The sequence below is a fragment of the Lissotriton vulgaris genome, chromosome 7 (genome assembly GCF_964263255.1).
Source record: "Lissotriton vulgaris chromosome 7, aLisVul1.2, whole genome shotgun sequence".
Lineage (NCBI taxonomy): Eukaryota > Metazoa > Chordata > Amphibia > Caudata > Salamandridae > Lissotriton > Lissotriton vulgaris.
The window spans coordinates 1,357,965,128-1,357,984,411 of NC_141695.1; the positions used below are offsets into that span (position 1 = coordinate 1,357,965,128).

The 19,284-nt window shown below is 42.9% G+C and overlaps 1 protein-coding gene across 1 annotated transcript in view; it reads right to left on the reverse strand.

The window, feature by feature from the left end:
* Nucleotides 1-389: 389 nt before the first annotated feature.
* Nucleotides 390-19,284, reverse strand: part of LOC147703692 (syntaxin-1B-like) — a 371,779-nt gene continuing 352,884 nt past the window's right edge. The window contains exon 10 of the mRNA XM_086932047.1: nucleotides 390-16,936. Within this exon, the coding sequence (XP_086788173.1) occupies nucleotides 16,856-16,936 (81 nt within the window). The 3' untranslated portion in view covers nucleotides 390-16,855. The remainder of the gene's footprint in view (nucleotides 16,937-19,284) is intronic.

Sequence of the window (19,284 nt, forward strand, 5' to 3'; positions counted from 1 at the left end):
CCACATCAAAGGCACAACTGAGTATGAATACTGGACCTCAGACACCAACCATTCAGAACACTTTTGGACCTGTGGATATGCTTCAAGAAGAATCTCTGCTGTGCTGCTGAAGGACTGCCACTCTGCTCGCCTGCTGCCCTGCTGGACTATTGCCTTGCTGGATTGCTGACTTGCTTTGCTGAACTGCTGCCCTATTTCCTGGGTGAGAAGAACTGAATCTGCATCTCTTGAACCCAGAAGTGACATCCAGGGCTAGTTGGCTGGTCTACTGACTTGAGCCTTAAGGACAGAAGGCTTTGAACACCCAGACACATACACACACACTTTGTTGCAGAACAAGATCTCAAGGCAACGGTACAAAGAAAATGAGACACATATTTTTACCCACATAATGCTTCATTCTGTGTTTTTTTCAGTTGAGAAGCACAAAAGGCAGAAGAAATACACTGACATTTCAAACCATTTTTTGTTTTAAACATGCAAGCATTTTCAATCTTTTGACACACTTTGCATTAACACTTTCAGTTAAGTGAGTTATTAAAATCGGAACCTTAACCACCAACATGAACTGGTCCATTTTTGACACACAAAAGCATTCAGAATCGACGTCAACATAAAAACATACAATAATTTTGGTAGGCCGACTGGTCACATTTTAAGTGGATACCATTAGTTATTCATTTTGAAGTGGGCAGGGCTCCATGACAGCAACATTATTAGACCATAATGATGATGTCACTAACAAACAGATTAGTTAGGACTGAAAAGTGTGGTGCCGGGTCGGTAGCGGAGGTCAGGAGGTTGCTTTCTCACTCTGCCCCTAGATTGCCCCATGGGAGGGTGTTAGGTTGGGCAGAACATACGATTACTCACAATGCATGCCAGCAACATCAGTAGTTCCACAGATTAACGGCGCACAGCAGCAAGTTTAATGAGGGGCTGTCAATCGATGGATCACAGTGGGGAAAGCCTAAAAGATAAATCAAACGTGGACAATGGGGTACACCAACTAAACCATACAAGAGCCATTTTAGAAGAGTGCATGCACTCAGATGAAAATATACCCTTAATGATATATACATACACACACAGCTACTGACACACATGCACATGCATACATTCATGCACACAGACAGGCACACAGTCATCATGCAAACAAACACACAATCACATGCAAACCAATGCATAACCTAGAAGGAGAAAGCTCCATATTGCAGTATCAGTGGCCAAAACTGATGAGCTGCATGTTCAGGGGTAAAACTATCTGCTTGAACTGAAGAAAAGATGGCTGAATTCTGCAAAATATTTGTTCTAACCATGGTTCTAAAGGGAGAGAGATGTGTCCCTTCTTCAAAGGCCAGTGTTAGATGATGTGGGGAAAGGGGCACCAGCTGTAGTGGGATGCATGCTTCCTGTGCAACTAGAGGACCCAGGAGCGCTTGATATGGCTAGATAAGAAGATGGCTGCCATTTTGATTTACTCTGTTCTGTTATCGGGCCAATCTGAGGTCCCACGGACAGAATGTTAACCCTTTTCTTTAGACTGGCAGGAGATACCTTCTTTCTGGAGAGAGAGCCCTCCTCAGAGGCAGTGCCTTCCCAACTTTCATGAAAGCCGCAGTGCTCCAGAAAGCAGCAATGTAAACTGGAGGAAGGCTGTGAGTGAAGTGGGATATTGGTTGAGCTGTGACAGTGTGTCAATGTCCTCAGGACATAAAGAAGCGCAGACCTTTGGTCTGTGCCCGGTACCTTCAACCACTGGCACAACTTAATCATTGATCAACTGGCATGGCAACTTCTTGGTGGCATAAACCACAAGCCCATCATACATCTCTTCGGCCACTCTCTGTATGCCAACCAGGCTAATCTTAGGAAGACAGCCTAGGAGGCCAGAAGCTCTTTAGCGACGATAACACTTTACTAATGGACAGATGGATAAAAACGGAAAAGGACATATATATATTGCCACAGACACAGAAGTTCACAAAGATACCTTGTCATGCAAATATATTGATGCACACATTCCAAACAAATCATTAGAAACCTTGTCAGCTTGATTCATGTAGTTATTCAGTTATGTGCACTTTACTACGTTCAAAAGACAGTGTCACAGTTGGGTTGATTCATTCCAGTCTCCAGTCTTTTCACACTGAAACATTCCGATTTTACTGGCATTTGCAGCTCTACTTTTAAATGTTTCCAGTTTCCCTTCTTTCAGGTTATCTTGGTTCCATTTTTGACAAATGTACATTGAAGCTGTAAGTAAGGAATCTCTCTCTCTCTCTCTCTAACACACACACCACAAGCTGCCAAGTCCAACAATTAACCGCAATTTCCTTAGTTGGCAATTAATTGTGGTACGAAAAATCTTGTACTTAGCTTGCCCTCATATAGTTTCCATGATCTCAGTTATCCAGTCTGGCATGTCTTTAACCCACACGTCCACACACAGCAGCACTCAGCCGATACAAACATGACTACCTGCAGCCATCACAAATGTTTCCACACACACAGACCTGCAGCTTTTGGGCGATGTGACCAGTGCCATCTCTTAGGGAGAGGATGTAGCCTATCGGCTAGAGCGGTCGACCTTGAAAAAAGAGGGGGGGGGGGCGCAATCGGTGACGGCAATTGGCGTTGCTTTTATATTTTCGTGGGCTAGTTGTTTGTGTGAGTGCAACACCACGATTCACGTTAATTGATTTACACACGTTTGTGATTGATTGTATGTCTATAATATGTATGAGATGTAAAGCGCTCTGACCCCCATTCGAGATGAATAGTGCTATAAAATAAATAAAATAAGTAAGAGATGGGGCTATGGAGGCATGAGGGCACTGTCACAGTGCCGAGAGAGAGAAACTGTCGAGGAGGAGGCGCACCAACAACTATTGTCACACAGTGCTAAAGCCGACCCTGCACACAGACACAGACCCAAACACTCGAATGCAAACCTCACTTAAGCATGTCAGACACATCCGAATACAAATCTCACACCGAGCTCAACAGTCAGAAACCCGAAACATAAGCCTGTGGACAGATGACCCTCGGTGATCAGTCTGAGTATCACAGACTCACACTCAAAAGCAAAGTCACACACACATACACAGACAAAGACCGGCGTAGAAATGTACCCATTCACACAAGTGAAAATGTTTGCGATAATGGGAAACACTTATCGTCCTTATAGCTTTCCTGTGTTTTTGTTTTAAAGTGACGCTTTAGTAATTAGTAGTTTACATAATTGAGAACACTAGGACAAGTTTCACAAACTAAAAGGGAAAAAAAACAAAAGGCACGAATGAAAGAGAAGCATCAACGACTAAGAGAAAAACTGCATGAAAAGCAATTTCTACCCATGCAAAGTTGGATAAATATAGATATTGCCCACGGAAATTTGACATGGATATGACAATTGAAAATGTGCACATTTCTCGTCATATAGCATTGCGGCGTAGATTTAAAGACGCAAAGCAAGAAATATACGAAAAGGACATTAAGCTTCTTGTATCTCTAATTCAGTTCTTTACCTTGATTGGTGGGAGAAACGGGAAGTGATATCATAGTATATGCCACATGGCTTGGGAAAGGCAGTACTCAAGGGATGACAGGAAGTGGTCATGGCAAGGTTCTGCACAACTGATAAATGATAAAGCCAGAAGGAGAGTCAGGATCTGATATCACTATTCCAGACTACAAGTCGCACAGCTACAGTGAGAGGTAGTATTTATTATCATGGCACAGGCCTACCTTGTTTGGTGATGCCTTTGCCAGAAGCAGAGCCAGGCACTGATGGTTCAATACAGGTTTAGGTGCCTTTGGGCCAAACAAATGGAAGAAGCAACAGTGATCACTTGCAACTGCCTAGACCACTAGGAATGGAAGAAAATTGAGGAAGTGAAAGTGAGGCGAGGAAGTGACGTCAAGGTACAGGCTAGCATGACTTGGAACTGTCTAGGATATCAGAGGAGGTAGTAAGCGATGTCACAGCATAGTACTTACTATTTTTATTGTCAGGCCTAAAGCAGTTTTACAGTGTCCTGGTTGGAGGACCAGGAATATGGTTCTCGTAATTGAGAAATGAGACATACCCATTCTCGTGAGCACTAAACCCCACTTTCTTCTTCCGAAGCTCTTAGATTAACCTATTTCCTGGGAATTTACACACGCGGCCAGAAAACACAAAATAGCAACATGGCCGTGGACTTTTGTGGCAAGATCAACACATACTTGTTAATATGCTGTGAAGGGTCGCTAAGTGCCTTGCCCCTATCCCTACTCTGCCTTCATTGGGGCACTCCATCAGTAAATTCAAATTGAGCAACTCTAAACACTTTATTGCCCCAACTAGCCTTCTTTTCTTCTGCTTTACCTCGAGCAAGGTACCTCGCTTCACAGAAGGTCAGTGCCTGATATTTCAGCCCCATCAGGCTTTCACTCATTTGTGGCATGTCTTTACCACCTCAATGGGCAGTATGAAGCAGCAAATGCACTCTCTTTTGGTCAAATATTGATTAAGATTAGGTCTTATAGCAAGGGCAAAGACTCTTGAGTCTATGATAGTTGCAATGGGGTGATCAGGAAGACCTTGGAATGCAGGAAATGACACATCAGCACTTCGGTAGTGAGGACAGGAGCTTGACCCCTTAAAGTACACTTGAAGTTCAGTCTTTGTTGGCTAGTGTTGTGGGCATCACACATGTGTAGTTCGTACAATTGAGCAAGAACTGATGTCAGGAGGCACCGCCACCTCGAGCCTCAGATGGGTGATGGGTGATGACATCCCAAGATGCCCAACAAAGAGAAGCCCAGCATCATTACACGGACAGAAGTGCTACTGAGTTGCTCAATTATGGGGTGATGGTGTAGATCAGACCTATTCAGGAACTGGCCCTGAAAAATAGACTGAAAAGGTAGCATCACATAGATTGCATACATCTTCCATGGAAACTGCACAGTCTTCTGTAGCATCTGTTAAATCTAGAGGCGCAGTTGAACAGAACTAGTAATTCACTCACCCACCATGAAATATCCTGCCTTCTTTAGAAGGTAGATCATTGGATTACTTAAATTGTCTCTAGAGATAAGCATGTTTAATTATATTAAAGTGGGCAATGGTGGACTGGGAGCTAAAAGCTGCTCTGGGAAATGTGTCCATAAAGTCCTATATCGCAGTGAGTGCAGTGAGTGAGTTCAACCATGTCTAGGAGGATTTGTGAGTAAATGTATACAAGTAAATTGTGCACGTCCCTCGAGGCTGCTTGCCAAGCTGGACATCTGATAATCCTTCTGTCCATCCATCACTGTAATCAGCTCTCTGGTCCTCAGCCTACCTGTGGCTTTCCTACCCATATTTCTAGCCCAGTCCTGAAAGGGCAGAGGGGGCTGTGTTAAAAAATCGTTTGTTAAAACTCTGCAGAGCAGGGAGGTCCCTCGCACTCCCAGCTCAAGCATTTATATATGTATTTGCACTTTTTTTTAAAGCAGGTACAAAATACAGTGGGTAGCAGATTGTATTACTCTTGTTCATGGAAATTATATAGTGAGGTACCCCTGACCCCTGTATGGCCTGTGCTCCTTTTCATGCCATGTGCGGCACAACTTTGATTATTCATTTTCAACCACTACAGGTCAGGACGGTCCCTCCAACCTTCTGACCCTGTGCGATTTGTGTTACTGTGAGCTGTGCAGGGCGGGGCAGGGCAGATAACTCACACTGGCTGTTACTGTAAGATATTTGATTCTGTAGACCCTGCAGGACAAGAAACTCGCCCTAACTTGCTGTGCCTGTATGATTTGTGCTAATGTCTCTACAGGACAGGAAGATACTTCTCGCTCTTTGTGATTGGATGATGTGTGGTGCTGTAAGCTGTACAGGGCCTACAGCTCCCATCGAACCACTATACCTTTATGTGTTGCTGTTGTTTCTACTGGAACTGGAGTTCCCTCTCACTCCCTGCGCCTGTATGATTTGTGACACTCTAAGCTCTGCAGGGCAGGGATGTCCCTCCAACCCCCTGCACCTGTATGATGTGTGTTACTGAAGTCTCTACGCAGGAGGGTGCTCCCTCTCACTCGTTAGCAAGTATTGATTTGTTACTATAGTTTCAACAGGGCAGGAAGCTTCCTCCCAATCCCTGTGCCTGTATGATGTGTGTTACTGTAAGCTCAGCAGGTCAGGGAGTTCCCTCTCATTCCTGTGTCTGTATGATGTGTGTTACTGTAAGCTCAGCAGGTCAGGGAGTTCCCTCTCACTTCCTGTGCCTGTATGATGTGTGGTACGGTAAGTTCAGCAGGTCAGGGAGTTCCCTCTCACTTCCTGTGCCTGTTTGATGTGTGGTACTGTAAGTTCAGCAGGTCAGGGAGTTCCCTCACACTTCCTGTGCCTGTATGATGTGTGCTACTGTAAGCTCAGCAGGTCAGGGAGTTCCCTCTCACTTCCTGTGCCTGTTTGATGTGTGGTACGGTAAGGTCAGCAGGTCAGGGAGTTCCCTCTCACTTCCTGTGCCTGTATGATGTGTGCTACGGTAAGTTCAGCAGGTCAGGGAGTTCCCTTTCACTTCCTGTGCCAGTATGATGTGTGGTACTGTAAGCTCAGCAGATCAGGGAGTTCCCTCTCACTTCCTGTATGATGTGTGGTACAGTAAGTTCAGCAGGCCAGGGAGTTCCCTCTCACTTCATGTGCCTGTATGATGTGTGGTACTGTAAACTCAGCAGATCAGGGAGTTCCCTCTCACTTCCTGTACCCGTATGGTGTGTGGTATAGTAAGTTCAGCAGGTCAGGGAGTTCCCTCTCACTTCCTGTGCCCGTATGATGTATGGTACTGTAAGCTCAGCAGATCAGGGAGTTCCCTCTCACTTCCTGTGCCCGTACGATATGTGGTACTGTAAGTTCATCAGGTCAGGGATTCCATCTCACTTCCTGTGTATGATGTGTGGTACAGTAAGTTCAGCAGGTCAGGGAGTTCCCTCTCACTTCCCATGTCTGTATGATGTGTGGCACAGTAAGTTCAGCAGGCCAGGGAGTTCCCTCTCACCTCCTGTGTCTGCATGATGTGTGGCAATGTAATCTCTGCAAGTCAGGGAGTTCCCTCTCACTTCCTGTGTCTGTATGATGTGTGGCAATGTAATCTCTGCAAGTCAGGGAGTTCCCTCTCACTTCCTGTGTCTGTATGATGTGTGGTACAGTAAGTTCACCGGTTAAGGGAGTTCCCTCTCACTTCCTGTGTCTGTATGATGTGTGGTAATGTAATCTCTGCAAGTCAGGGAGTTCCCTCTCACTTCCTGTGTCTGTATGATGTGTGGCAATGTAATATCTGCAGGACAGGGAGTTCCCTCTCACTTCCTGTGCCTGTATGACTTGTGGTTCTTAAAGTTCTGTAGGACAGGGAGCCCCCTCCAGCCCCCTGTGCCTACATAATATGTGTTACTTTAGTCTCTATGGGGGAGGCTGCTCCCTCTCACTCACTTGCCAGTAATATTTGTGTTAATGTGATATCTGCAAGGCAGGGAGCTCTCTCTCTCATTCCCTTTGCCTGTATGACTTGCGGTTCCCTAACCTCTGCGGGTCAGGGAGCCCCCTCCAGCCCCCTGTGCCTATATGATTTGTGTCAGTGTAGTCTCTGCAGGTCAGGGAGCTCCCCCTCACTCCCTTTGCCTGTACGAGTTTTGGTTCCTGAAGCTCTGCGGGGAGAGAGCTTCCCTCCAGCCTCCTGCGCCTGTGTGATTTGTGTTACTCTAGTCTCTACTGGGGAGGGATCTCCCTCTCACTCCCTGTGCCTGTAGGACTAGTTCTAGTATAAGCTCTACAGGGCCCACTTGTCTCTACCTATATTACGGTTTGCTCTTGACGTCAAGGTTTCCCTTTTATCACCCGGTGCCAGGAATTCTTGTGGTATTGCAACCAATAGCTCCCAGATAAATCTCCCCATTCCAAGTTCCTGTTCAATGTATATTACTGTAAACATTACACTGTGCTTGTATGGCCTCTGCATAAAGCCCTGTGCCTGGTACCTGTAGGATTGTTCCTCTAAACGATCACCATCTTCCCCTATGCCTTCATGGTCTGTCCTACTGTAAGCTCTGTGGGCTAAGGTGCCCCCTTTCACCTATGTGTCTGTAAACCTTCCTGCAGCGCTGGAGGGCAAAGGGCTACCTAGCTCTCATTGGTAACTACCCCCACTTTGTGGCACATCAAGCTTTGAAGGGTAAGGTGCAACTGTTTATCCATCCACCTGTATAGCATATGCCGGGTGGCTAATTGTCCTGAGTATTGGGACCAGCAGTTTGCGGCCAGACATGTCACTTTTGCGGCCAGTGTGGATTACTGGTATCCCACCCTACTACTGTTCTGTGTAACCTCTTCAGAGCCTGGACCATTCACATTCGCCTTATGCTAGTGTACATTTTACATCCTGCTTCCTCTCTACCTGTGTCCATACAGAATGTGTTGCTGTAGGTTGGGTTGTGTCTCAGGCATTGTGCCTGTATGATTTGTGCTACTTTAAACTCGGCAGGGACGGACCTACCTCTTTTTCACCCTCTGCCTGTGCAACGTCTGTCATTGCACGCCATGCAGAGAGGTGGCTTCCTCCAAAACGCACTTGCCTACAGGAGCTTTCGCTGAAGCCAGAGCAGTCTACTGCATCACCCTGTTATTTTATGAATTGTTGTGCTGTGGGGGTTGTATGCCAGAATATTGAGAACAAAAATATTGTGCTACAAAAATATCATAGCCAGAATAGCGACAACCAAAATATCCTGTAGGCACATAAAACAGTTAAGTATTGTTTTATATTAATAACTCTACATTTATGTACCTTGAAGATATACATATTATCAGTGTACTTATATGGGAAGTTTGGTACAGCAAATCTAAACTTACATGTATATTCTTAGCTTCACAACATTTTGATAGTCCGTATTCTGAGTACAATATTTGTGTGACAATATTTAAAACATGACATTCTGGTAGTATTTTACTCTTTGTTGTATAGGGCAGGGAGGTCCCCCTCGCCCTATAGGCCTATATGATCTGCTAATGCAAGCTCGACAATGACCTTCCTCGTCACCACCAGTATCAGTATGACTTGTCATCATGTAAAGTCTGTACTGCTCCTGTATACTCTATCGGGAACTCCCTAATCTGTGTGATTAGTGTACAGTAAACCCGGAAGTGTGCAACCTCTAACCAGCCGTACCTGTATGCTTTGTGTTAAAGATAGCTCTGCAGTGACCTCCTGGTCAGATTCCAGACCCATATGATTTGTATTGCTATACTTTCAGCTCTTCACTAGGGATGGGCGGAACTGGCAGAGATTCACTCTTTGGAATTCTGCTAGGTAACATAAACACTGCATGAGATTCCATGGTGTTCAGTGACAGGGTGGAATGCGGCATGTCACGCTGCTTGCACTGATTTTTAGTTCTGGGAGCTTGTTCCGCACTGTAAAGTCAGTGTGAACGGCAACACGCAGCACTCCAGAGGGCGCTGCTTCTTTCTGCCGCTTGAGTAGACTTTCTACTTGAGCGGCAGCTTTCTCAACACAAATGGTCGCAACATGCCATGACTGCCCATGTTGAGAAATCTTGCCAGGGGGTGTTCTTGCGACCAGAAATGACTTTGGCGATGCAAATTTTCACTTGCCAACTTAATGTTGGCAAGCCGCATGCAAGAAAATATTCTGCCACACGGTGGTTGACAGAGTTTTGCCCGAGCTCCATGTTCCAAGTGGAACGCAGAGTGGGCATCATTCCGCAAACTCTGCCAGCAGAGCAGACTATTCTCCCACCCCTACTCTTCACACCTGAATTGCAGCAAGGATTTGTTTTAGAGTTATTTGCATAGTCTTATTGAGCACCAAGAAGTCACTTACAAAATACATTTTGGTTTCATGCCCAATGGGGATAATGATATTTAGTGTGCATCAGTTCTTATGTTTAAAACAAATATTAATTGCAGGGGCTATAAGATTTTCTCAGGAGCCTGGTGCCAGTATTGTGTAATGCCAGCATTGCCAAATACTAACCCTGCCCAGTCTTGATTTACCTTATGCCCCTTACTCCTCCTACCTTCCACTCCCTCTTTATCTCACTCTTGCAGATCCTTTTCCATTCATGCTCTCTCCCTTTGCCACTGTTTCCCTGAGCTTCTCTCTCTCTCTCTCTCTCTCTCTCTCTCTTTCTCTCTTGCTCTAATCAAGGAGTGTTATGAACACAAGCTCTGGTCCCCACAAGCTCTCGAGTGCACCTACGTCCAGACAGCTTCCAGCAAATCACCATAAAATACTCAAAAAGGAAGGCATTTAGGATTAAAACCTGCTGTGAATGGGACAGGGTTGTGAAAAAAAAATACTGGGATTCACAGCAAGAAAGGGCAGAAACAGAACAGGAAACTGAAAGGAGAGCTATGGATAAATCAAAGGAGAGCGAGAAAGGGATGAGAAACAAAGAGAATTGGGAATATAAGCAAGAGTCTTTAGACAAGAACCGGGCTGGAGAGAGAGAAAGAAACAGCAAAGGGGGAATAGCCAGGATATCATCTGAGAACCAGGACTGAGATAAACAAAATTACAATTTTCCATCGTATTACCACTATAGGGCATGTAAAATATTGCATGTCTGAACTTTCGTTTTCATTGCAGGAACCTCCCTACTACATCGCAAGGTGAATTTAGGTAGAGGTGAAGTCAAGAATAGTAATTATATCCTTACCTTGATGATTTGTAATGGATGAAGTTTTTTGTAGGTTGATGTTATCAACCTCTATACAATGTAGTACAACCTACTTTTACCAGTCAGTGTACAACCCAAAGCTGTTTATCTCGAAGGTGTTTGGTGTGTGACTGTGGAGGCAATTGAATGATATTAACAGACAAATACAACTAATTGCTAACTGATTCCAGGTAGCTCTGGGCAACTAAAATGTATGATGTGTTGGAGACCCTATTTTAAATTGAAATGCTATGAGGTAGGCAGTGTATCAAGGAGAGGGTGTGACCTCAGTTAGCTCTAATGGTCCATATCACTGAACCCACCAATTCTATATTTCTTAGTGAATGAAGCAGACCAGGAATATGTTTACGAATGCTTGTTCCAAAATACACATTTGGTTAGTTGGTGATGTTCTGGGTTGGCTGCAGAAAGTTACTTATAAAGAAGAATACATTGGCCCTCGCTAGACACCGCTTTAATTGTGGTGGTTATCCTGAAACTGATAAGAATGGAGTTCAAAATATAAATCACATTTGAAAGTTGTGATGAAGCCCATTTTCTTTTTTTACAAACTGACAATTTTCTTTTAATCATTCAGCAGATTATTTAGTTTTTTTTTAAAGTCAAAGCATGCCAGGAGTAACATTTTGTGCTTATTACAGATTTTTCAGGGAGGGGAACGTTAAAAACAATGTATTTTCTATTCACACAATAAGGAAAACTTTCTTTCCCATCAAGCTTCCATTGCGCTGAATTACCAACACGCCCATTCAAAAATGGCTACCCCTATGATTACGGATGGGTGTTGGCCTGCTCAATTTGATTTTGTCAGTTTGATGTTTTTTCCATTTCTTGTATGCATGAGTAGGGATAAGAAGTTTGATTGTGTAATATCATATGGAGTGAAATCTGCTAGCCCGCTGTAGTGATTTGGGAGAAGCAGATCCCTGATGAAATTGGGTACAACAGTCTGGAGTTCATTTTTATTCTGACCATCATGATGGTCGGTCGGAAATGTTTCTGAGTCGGTCATAAACAAGGCTTCTGAATCGGATTCCAACTAATCGAATGCTGTTCAGAGCCTTTACGTCCGACGTAGTTAACGACCCCTTAGTGGGATGCTCAGCTCCTTGCTGTGCCCCCTTGCAGTGTCAGGTTTCCTTTGTGAAAGTTTAATTGTTGATATACACATATATACCTGAACATTAGGCAAAGGAATATCTAGTTGGACTCCTCTATTAATACCTTTCCTTCATGTCTTATCATAATTCCAGAAAGGATGAGTACTCCTGAAAAGAGTGACTATGAAGTCTTGAATCATTTATATGTGTGGTTCCCTCATTTACTTTTCTGAGTTTGTTCTATACTCAATCACTTGGCTACAGAGAGCATGCCTATGTGGCAGCCTTCTCCACTGTTTGGTAATTGTTGATGGTGAGAAATTTCCTGTCAGCCCTGAATATAATCCTGGGATTCTCATTACCCTCAGGTCTAGTGTTGCAGTAGAAGTGGAATTGTGCCGTATGTATACCCATGATACTGTGCTTCTAATTTCTCCCACAAACGTTCAGTGGCTCATTCTGTGGTGTGGACCTCAGACAATTAAAGAAAAGCTCGGCTGTCTTCTGCAGATTGAAAGATGAGCAATTGTGGAGTCTGTATGACTAAGTCAGTTAAAACTAGTTTTGCACCTCTTTTCCAGAGTTAGTTAGTTCATCATAGCTGAAACTGTCTTGAGATTGTACGGTAACATCCCTTAAACACATTTATTGATCTTGCAGGATTGAAGATCTGCAAGGGGTGTAGGACAGAGTCTATTTTATGTCAGTGGAGATATAAAAACAGCACTTCAAATCTGGATCACATTTACATTCTATATCATTATTTAAATAAAAACACAGTGTTCCCTGTAATGGGAGCGAATATATTCTGTCCACACATTTTTCATGGTAATAACCATGGTAATTTGCATAGTTGATTATGGAAATGAGATCTTGGCAAACCTTCCAGAAGAAGCATGGAAATAGGAGGTCAATTCAATCTGACAAAAGAATATGAGAGCTTTCTGTATTTTACAATTTAGATTTTTGTGAGCTTCAGAGGTGTCATACCTCAAAATGCCCTCCGTGGATCAATTTTAGTATAGCTGGCAGGGAAGGTTTTATTTTTCAAGAAATTGAAACAGGGTACTCAGTACATCATGCTTTAATCAATAGGTTGGTCTCCCCATTCTAGAGGTAGTATTCAGTTCTTTCCTAAGTCAGAAACCTTTCAGTAAGTAAGAGCTGCCTTTCTGTCTAGGAAGTTACAAAGGATCAGCCCTTTACACCAGGCATCTATCTAAAGTTCAACATTTTCCTAACTTTACTCAACCTCATTTACAGAAAATGTCTTTCCATGGAGAGGATCCCCCTATAATAGACCACATATGTGAGAATTGAGCCCAGCTGCAGCAGCAAATGTCACTGCTGTTAAAAAGCACGTCTTAAAATTTCTCTGGGCACTCAGATTGATCCGGTGCAGACCCAATCCCGTTTCTCAGCCCTACACTTCAAGACACACCTCACAAACCTGCAGCCACATGACTTCACAGACAGACAGACAAACATCCATCACCACCTGAGAATAAGCATTTTGTTTATTAATTTGCAATGTTTGAAAGCGCAGACCACACTCTTGTGGTCAATGGAGCCCTGTACATGAACATGATCATATATCAAATTAAACATAGTGTCACATAAAACCATGCATGAATTTAAACTACAGTCTGAAAACACAACATTACACATTACATTTTTTCAATGGGGCATGATAAGGTGCAAAGCTGAATGAGGATTTGAAACTGGGGCCAGATCCTAGCATAGATATTCCACCCAACCCGGTGGGATTTCACCTGAAGATGCCCGCTTTGTATTCTTCTGCCTCTCGAGGAAAGGGGCTTGCAAAAGGTTGGTATTGCTTTTTATCGCTGGTCTATTCGGTCCAATAAAACAACCTTTTTGCATTTGTACCAGTAGACCTGTTCAATGAAGCAGAGAAACCCAACTTCCGCACATGCCTCCACCGTCAACCCACACAATAGCTTTTATATTTGAAGGTAATTAAAAAAAACGTTTTCAGGTGTTAACACAATCCTGGCTTACATGTTTGGATAGAGCAAACACTGGAGTGCCTTTAACAACACCAAGGACACTCAAGAAATGTAAACCAAAAAACTTTGTCTGGGATGATACCCTCAATATCTTTCACATTTTAGCAATGTGCTCAATTTCATGGGAAGGTTGATGGGGTAGCAAGAGCAAATGGTACTTTCCAGAATGAACCCCAAAGGAAAATGGGTTTAAATAATGTTAAGCAAGAATCTGTAGGACTACTTTATAGAGTCTTGTAATGGATCTAGAAAAGATGCACATAGCTGACTTAGAGATCCAGGGAAGCACACACAGCTCAAGTGTCCTGTAGACGCAGAAGACTTCAGTAAGGGTCCAGGAAAGGACGCACAAGAGTTGAGTGATCAGGGAAGACACAGAATACTTTAGTAAAAGGTCAAGAAAGGACACACAAGACTTTGTAAAGGACGCACAAAACTTAGTAAGGAGTTCAGCAACGGTACTCCCTACATATATATTATAACATAGACAAATTTCTTGAAAATCCACAAGATGAGAACATTGTGCTAGACTAAGGACGCCTCATCTTTGGTTTGCAGTGTCTGGTGTGGCACAAGCTGGCCTCAAGATGGGGCTGTCTTAGGTTCCCAGATAAAGGACAGATGTGACCCTCTGCTTTCAAGGATATGCAATCTCACTGTCCTCTGCGCTCTGTGCCCCAGGCACAATGGCACTGTAAGCAGCTCAATACTACAAGGTCCAAAAGTGATCAAGGACATCCGAGAAACACATCCGAGGGGCCTCAACTGCGAGTTGAAGACATGTTAGACTACATATGCCTGAATGTTTTTCATTTAAGGTTTAAGGTCAGTGGGACTAAGAAAAAGGAGTAGGGCTACATGCACATGAAAAAAAGACAGATACAATTTCCATCATGCTTCACAAGATGAGTTCACCCCAAGGGTTCTTATAATTGAAACCTAAACTTAAACTTCCAAACATGAAGCTATATGCCACTTAATAAATGGTGTATAGTTTCATCAGTTAAGAATATATACATATAAATATATATACATATGTGCATATAAATATATGTATATTTATATGTATGGATATGTAGAAATATGCCTTCGTTTTATTTCCTCTTGGCATGCGTATTGCTTAAAATGAAACTTAACAATATGATATTACAAGATTACTAGTGTTTGAGTGTTCTAATGTCTAATTATGGTGCGTAGCTCACAGAGAACGCCTGGTGCAGTAGCAGGGCCCCACTGGCAGGAGTTCCCCAACAAACTTGCCATAACACTGACCTCATCAGTTTTCCCAACTCCTCAGAACAGCCAGGAGTCTCTAGACACTAACAGGAGAATAAAGAGAGACCAATGGCTGCTGTGGGTGACAGGTTGTGAGATGAAGCCTTGCACAGTTCTGTAAAAGCACCGGAGAACAGCCTCATGGTGCAACTCACATACAGCTCCCGGCCAAAGGAGCAGCCATCTTTGGTCCAGGCAGAATTCACTAGTATCACACATATTTTGAAAATAAATTATTTAGGACAGACTTGAAAAAAAGTAAAAATATCCCCTTTTGCTCAAGTAGTAAAACACACAAATCTAAACGCTTTGACATTTCTCAACTATTACTAAAAATCATAACGTACATGCAAATTCTGAAGCAAATGTTCAAATATTACACTTATAACAGAATAAATACCGGTACAAAAAACAATTACACCATGATGTCATAGTCATTATCCCATTCTTGGCTGGATCTCAACTAACCCCAAACCTTAAGTGTTAACCATGGCACTCTTATGGTAATTAATCGTTCTCTATGATGCATTATGTTAACTATGGACCTGCTTTCACTTTTAAAAGAAAAGGCCTACAGGTGCATAGATGATTTAGCCATGAAAGGCACATTTTAACACAATGACTTGGGGTTAGGTGGAATCTTTGGTCCTGCTCCTTTTTAGATGCATCTTCTGCCCGAATTCAAGATGGCCACCCGATGGGACTTGCATAGTCACATCCATAGAAACAGAAAAACAGACCAGAAAGGCAAATCTAAATCTTTTAACAGCCCACCATCAGCTTCACATATACATGGCGTCCATCTTGAAATTGGGGTTAATGCTATTTACCACTCTATAAATAAGTATATTGTTAATAAATCATTGGCCAGATATACACTTAATTAGCTAAGCTCATCTAAAGGAACCAAACAGAAGTTAACCTTGCCAGCAAATCCTGCATATGGCCTATTGTTCAACATTTTAACTGTTACAATGGCAATAATTTCAAAGTTAGTCTAAAATGAGAACCTATTTATTTATCATATATTCACTCAGAGAATATGTTTTTATATTCATAATTCACTAACAGAATAATTAGCATTACAAAAAGTAAATAAAGGAAACACCCTTTCTTAATTTTTCATGAAAAAAGGTAGGTAATTATTATTGCATAGATTTACTTTCTAATGTTGACTATTTGTTGTTACCTAATTAATAGTAACTTGGATTATTTAATTTCACTACACTTAAAATTCATTGATAAGAATCTACAATTGCAGTTTGGTTAAGTTTTTTCACTCTATATTTCCCCAATTGAATGTGTTAGATACCTTTTACATCTATAGTTTTTTTCTGTACACTGCAGTGACTATATTTCATTCCAAGATGGCCGCCACATGGACATGCATCTGGCAGGGTCTTCTGCCTGTCTGCTCTCAATTATCCTTTTCTATGGTTCCATCAATCCATTTATATTAGCCTTCAAGTATTAAGGTTTGACTTTCATTTCCTGTGATATGACAAGAAGTCTTGTGATATCAGAGGAGGTCTTGTTATGTCACAGGAAGACCTCCTGAGGAGTCACTTCCGTGCCCTCACAGGACTGGCCATAAACACTGGTTTTTACTGATCATTTCGAGAGTTAACAATAGGTAGTTGGAACTTCTGCTTTTTATGTTCACTGCATGTACATTGTTTTGCTTTTTGAAGTTATTAATGTTAGATTTCTTTACATTTACAATCCGAATGTCCCCCCAATTGAGGATGCTACTACTACACCCAGCACCACACAGCAAATAATGATCATAATTTTCTTCTACATTACCCAATTTCCATTGCAGATGAATCCAAATTGCAGCAGAGGGTGCGATCAAGAAGGAACAAAAGAAAAAGATAAAAACTGAGTTATTGAACATGTTCTGTTCAGAATACTCTATCGATAGACAACTACAATGGTCAGCTGACACTTCTCTTTGGCATGGAAGTAAAATAGCATTGGTCAAAGTAAGCACAATTTAATTTTTGTAACCTCATAAAATCGTTTAAGAAATGCAACTGCGTACAAATAACTAAGGGACAAAAACAAATTAGATGCTCAAACTCAATCCTCAACAAGTGGCATTCTGAGGCTGGGAGAGGCATATTTCATTCCAGATGTGGTTCATCTATAATGCCTGTACTACAGTTTCCGTAGACTGAATTGCTACTGCTTTTACAAACTGACCTCCGTCAACCTGTTTCCTCTTAATTTAGCTTTCAGTATCTGGAATAGGCTGTTTTAAGGCACTTTTGAAGCAGGTTAATTCTGGTATTCCTTTCAACTCATCAATGAGGGAAATGATCTGAGTGGATATCAGCCTCTTTACTCCCTCCAGCCGAGTCCATAGTAGGAGCAAGAGACTGTGACTATAAAGAGCATATTCCTCTGTAAGTCAGTAGGCAGAGTGGTGGGGGATCCAATGCATTCTTGACACTTTTTTGGGCTAGACTATTGCAGGGCTTATTCATTATATTATTACAATCCAGAACCTTAAGTCCCCTGAAATGGATATCCTCCCATTTAATCGTACCAGAGACCTGGAGGGCCATAATCTTAATAGATCAGAGAAGGAATTTATTGGAAGCCTAGATGAATGGTAGTGGGAGGTTATATCCTCTTGTAACTCAGGGCTTGACTACGACTTTGGCGGTCCTGGAGCGGGCCGCCATGCCAGTGCCCTGTTCCGGGACCGCCAAAGTCGAATGCTGCCCGCCCACCAGATTACAAGTATTTTTGTGGTCTGGAGGGCAGGGGGCATGGTGGTCCTGCGGCGGTGCAGTTTAAAGTCTCATAAGTGAGCCTTAGAACTGCATCACCGTGGGACCGCCACTTCATTGTCCTGCACCAGTCCATGCCTTGCAGGAACAGGGGTGCATGCACACAGGGGGGCACAACATATGCCATACCTGCTTGCACCCCCATGCACAGGGGCAACAGGGAGCTCCATTTGTTTCCCCACTGGCAGTCTTTTCATGACAAGCTCTCCTCCATGAAAAGGTTGGCAGTGGGAAAACTCGTAATATTGCTTCCCCAGACCGCCGCACTACCACCAGGAATTCCAGATCCCTGGCGGTTGTGGTGGTCCCAAAGCGCTCCAACCACCATACTCGTAATATGGCGGTCGGACCGCTGGCACAGCGGTCCCCGACCGCCACCGCACCTCCACCGTGAGTTTTGTGGTTCTATGGACCGCCAAACTCGCAATCAGGCCCCAAGTCATCTACTCTTTCTTCATTTCTATTTTCGCTACAACGTTGGTCAAATTTAAATAATGTAATTTATTTTCATTTAATTTAATGCTTACAAAAATGTATGAAATTGTTACTTCTATTGCTGGCTCTTTTTACATGTAGTTCTCTGTAACTGGATTTTACTCTTGCAACTCCAGTGATAGATCCATATCTGTATCACATGTTCTGCTTAAGATGTTTAGGGGAATCTCAGTAAAGCCCTGATTTTAACCTTGGGGGGAGCAAAATGACTGCCTCATTTTACGTGTTAATTACCACCTAATTATACATTTTTTGGGCTTTTCCTGACCCGGTTTTACCAGGTGTGGACAAACCAAACACAGTTTTTCCAGCTGGAGAAATGATTCGGAATATTGATGATAATTTGGCTGCAGCAGTAGCCAAGTCTCATGCCTCGATTTTTCTTATGGGGAAGGTATACAATGCTTCACCCTGTTTGAAAAGTACTTCACATAGCCCCCACAATTCGAACCCACCCCCTTGCTTATCACTTACCCCAACCTGACACCTAGACCCTGCATACATTTATCACCTGCTCAAAGCAGGTGATAAACGTATGTGGCAAAACCCATGGGATGGCAAATTCCACAGGTTTCATAACTGAAGAAAATCAGCCCCACACGGTAATTCCCCATTTCTTGGGATTTTACTCATAATTGGCCAGTCTTGGGGCAAACGTACTGCAAGATAAAAGTAAATTTGCATGCAACTTTACTGTGCAGTAAAATCGCCCCAGGACCACCCACCTTGTAATGAGATATTTGTTCATTGTAAACCTCCTTAACAATTCAGGTTTAGGGCTTTGTTAGGGTATCTTGTAAAAATCCTCCTTCATATGTTTTGGATTGACTCTTACTTTAGCCAGGCCATGCT